Genomic DNA, 4003 nt, shown 5'->3' with positions numbered 1-4003 from the left:
GAAAGAATATTGACAAATATCAACTAGAATATATTTATTTATATAATAATAATAAAAACAAATTACTAAAAATATAATCAATATTTTGAAAGATACTCATACAAATTCATCATGTGCCAGGAACCAGATTTGAACTGGTTACACGAGGATTTTCAGTCCTCTGCTCTACCAGCTGAGCTATCCCGACCTCTCTTGAGGCATCATATTAATCTTATTAGATTACTTAAATATATGTCAATGACTCCATATCAACTAAAAACAAGACAAAAAAATTCTAATTAGAATATATATTATTATTATTAGCATATATATATAAGAATATATTATTCTTATTCCATAGTCCAAATAGATTCCAATGTATTCCAATACATATTCCAAACAAATACTTATGATTGTTGATCGTGATAAGAAAAAGAAAGAAAAACTCTACTCGAATCCATTTGTGAAAGACTATACTAAATAAGACACATAACGAATTTCCAAAATTGAAAAAAAAACTAACATATGGGAAAAAGAATTAGAGAGTTAAGCAGGTCTTTTGGGGATAGAGGGACTTGAACCCTCACGATTTCTTAAGTCGACGGATTTTCCTCTTCCTATAAATTTATAAGAATTCAATATTAATATATAAATATAAATCATATTAGATTTCACATTATTCTGTTTCATATATCATATATATAAATAGATATGAAACAGAATAATATAAATTTGAAAAATAATAAGATTAAATAGAAAAAAAAACTATTCCATATTTTCAAAATAAATTTATTATTATTAAAATATTCTTTTATTCTATCTATTTCATTTCGATATCTGTTCTATAACTATTCTATAACTATATATCTATATAGTTAGACTTATATTTAGTTATACTTATATACTAATATATACTTACATTATATATTATATAGTTTCTCGACCTACTCTTTCGTATAACGAATGAAATAACATAAATCCCATAACTTAACTGGTACCTATTCCGACTTGTTAGGATTTGATGAAATTCAATGCGGAGAGAAATCTCGTAGATAAAAGATTTCCCTGGTCGTATCAAAAAGGTCATGAAATTTCGATGCATTTATCTCTTATTTTACATATAATGGATTTACCTGAACCACTACATGATTTTCTTTTAGTCTTTTTGGGATCATGTCTTGTATTAGGAAGTTTAGGAGTAGTATTTTTTACTAACCCCATTTTTTCTGCTTTTTCATTGGGACTAGTTCTTGTTTGTATATCTTTATTTTATATTTTATCAAACTCCCATTTTGTAGCTGCCGCACAACTACTTATTTACGTGGGAGCTATAAACGTTTTAATCCTCTTTGCTGTGATGTTCATGAATGGTTCGGAATATCACCAAGATTTTCATCTTTTTACCGTTGGGGGTGGAATTACTTTGATGGTTTGTACAAGTATTTTTGTTTCACTAATAACTACTATTCTAGATACATCATGGTACGGGCTTATTTGGACTACAAGACCAAATCAGATTATAGAGCAAGATTTAATAAGTACTAGTCAACAAATTGGAGTTCATTTATCAACAGATTTTTTTCTTCCATTTGAACTAATTTCAATAATTCTCTTAGCTGCTTTGATAGGTGCAATTGTCGTGGCTCGTCAGTAAGAAATTTTTTTAACTTGCAAAAAAAAAAAGAATTATTTTTTTTCCTCAGTTATTTCGATTTAATTCTCTGTAAATGTAAAAAAAGAGTGTTTATGTAGAAAAATTTTTTTTTTGCGAATATATTCTTTTTTTCAGACTTTTTTTTTATTCTTTAGTCAATTGAATTGGTTGAATTGTTGTTCATATTATATTAATATTATAGTGAATCGAAATTGATAAGGAGTTCGTCAATGATGCTCGAAGATGGACTTGTTTTGAGTGCCTATTTATTTTCTATCGGTATCTATGGATTGATCACGAGTCGAAATATGGTTAGAGCCCTTATGTGTCTTGAACTTATACTGAATGCAGTTAATATAAATTTCGTAACCTTTTCTGATTTTTTTGATAGTCGCCAATTAAAGAGAAATATTTTTTCTATTTTTGTTATTGCCATTGCAACCGCTGAAGCTGCTATCGGACCGGCTATTGTTTCTTCAATTTATCGTAACAGAAAATCAACTCGTATCAATCAATCGAACTTGTTGAATAACTAGTATTTATATTATTTATATTGAATAAAACTAGTATTTATATTGAATAAATAGTATTAATAGTGATTTATCATATAAATATTAATTTTGAATAGTGTAATTCAACAAACTCGCACGTTTGCAAAAACGTAAGAAATCAAAGTATCTTGGTCCCCTCTCCTCTTATGAATTGATCCAGAAGTCGGTTTTGAGTATCAAAATTCTGGTAAATCGTTGATTCATCTAGTGTCTAAATATATGATTTATTTACGAGTTTACTAGATCGAAAATTTTCCATTTTTGTAAAAAAAAATTATAGATCCAAATCCAATGTCACATTCAGTAAAGATTTATGATACATGTATAGGATGTACTCAATGTGTCCGAGCCTGCCCCACCGATGTATTAGAAATAATACCTTGGGACGGGTGTAAAGCTAAGCAAATAGCTTCTGCCCCAAGAACGGAGGACTGTGTCGGTTGTAAGAGGTGTGAATCCGCCTGTCCTACAGATTTCTTAAGTGTTCGAGTTTATTTGTGGCATGAAACAACTCGAAGCATGGGTCTAGCTTATTGAGACCGCCCCTTTCTTTTTTTTCAAAAAACAAACACCACGAGAATACGTTTTTTACTGGCAAAAATCTGCGCTAAAAATAGAAAGATATTTCTATTATCTTTCTATTTTGAGCGCGGGTTTTTCTAGCCCAAGTGTATCTTATTTTTATCACGAATTATTTTCCTTGGTTAACAATAGTTGTACTTTTACCAATAGCCGGGGGTTCCTTAATATTCTTATTTCCTCATCGAGGAAATAAGGTAATTAAGTGGTATACAATTTGCATATGTTTAATCGATCTGCTGATAACAGCCTATGCATTTTGTTATCATTTCCAATTGGATGATCCATTAATCCAACTGACAGAAAATTATAAATGGATTAATTTTTTTGATTTTTACTGGAGATTCGGAATAGATGGACTCTCTATAGGACCCATTTTATTGACGGGATTTATTACCACTATAGCTACTTTAGCGGCTCAACCGGTTACTCGAGAATCCCGATTATTCCATTTCCTGATGCTAGCAATGTACAGCGGTCAAATAGGACCTTCTTCTTCTCAAGTCATTTTACTTTTTTTCATCATGTGGGAATTGGAATTAATTCCAGTTTATATACTTTTATCCATGTGGGGGGGAAAGAAACGTTTGTATTCAGCTACAAAGTTTATTTTATACACTGCGGGAAGCTCTATTTTTTTATTAATGGGAATTCTAGGTATCGGTTTATATAGTTCTAATGAACCGACATTAAATTTTGAAACATTAACTAATCAATCGTATCCTGGGGTGCTCGAAATAATATTTTATATGGGATTTCTTTTTACTTTTGCTGTAAAATTGCCGATTATACCCTTACATACATGGTTACCGGACACCCACGGAGAGGCACATTACAGCACTTGTATGCTTTTAGCCGGAATCTTATTAAAAATGGGCGCATATGGATTGGTTCGAATTAATATGGAATTATTACCTCACGCTCATTCCATATTTTCCCCCTGGTTAATGTTATTAGGTTCAATTCAAATAATCTATGCAGCTTCAACATCTCTTGGTCAACGTAATTTAAAGAAAAGAATAGCTTATTCCTCGGTATCTCATATGGGTTTCATAATTATTGGAATTGGTTCTATAAGTGATACGGGGCTCAACGGGGCCATTTTACAAATTATCTCTCATGGATTTATTGGTGCTGCGCTTTTTTTCTTGGCGGGAACTGGTTATGATAGACTACGTCTTCTTTATCTTGACCAAATGGGTGGAATGGCTATCCTAATGCCCAAAATATTCACAGTTTT

The 4003-nt window shown here is 30.9% G+C and overlaps 1 protein-coding gene across 1 annotated transcript; it reads left to right on the top strand.

The window, feature by feature from the left end:
* Positions 1-1863: 1863 nt before the first annotated feature.
* On the top strand, positions 1864-4003 carry LOC127744597 (NAD(P)H-quinone oxidoreductase chain 4, chloroplastic; the record flags this gene model as incomplete). Its single annotated transcript, XM_052256736.1, is given in 2 exon segments — positions 1864-2137; positions 2833-4003. Coding segments are annotated over 2 exon segments (1445 nt in total), but the record flags the coding sequence as incomplete, so codon positions are not given.

This window comes from Arachis duranensis, unplaced genomic scaffold, assembly GCF_000817695.3.
Source record: "Arachis duranensis cultivar V14167 unplaced genomic scaffold, aradu.V14167.gnm2.J7QH unplaced_Scaffold_61477, whole genome shotgun sequence".
NCBI classification, from domain to species: domain Eukaryota; kingdom Viridiplantae; phylum Streptophyta; class Magnoliopsida; order Fabales; family Fabaceae; genus Arachis; species Arachis duranensis.
Note: the sequence above shows the minus strand (reverse complement) of the source record. Positions and strands in the feature narration are given on the sequence as shown.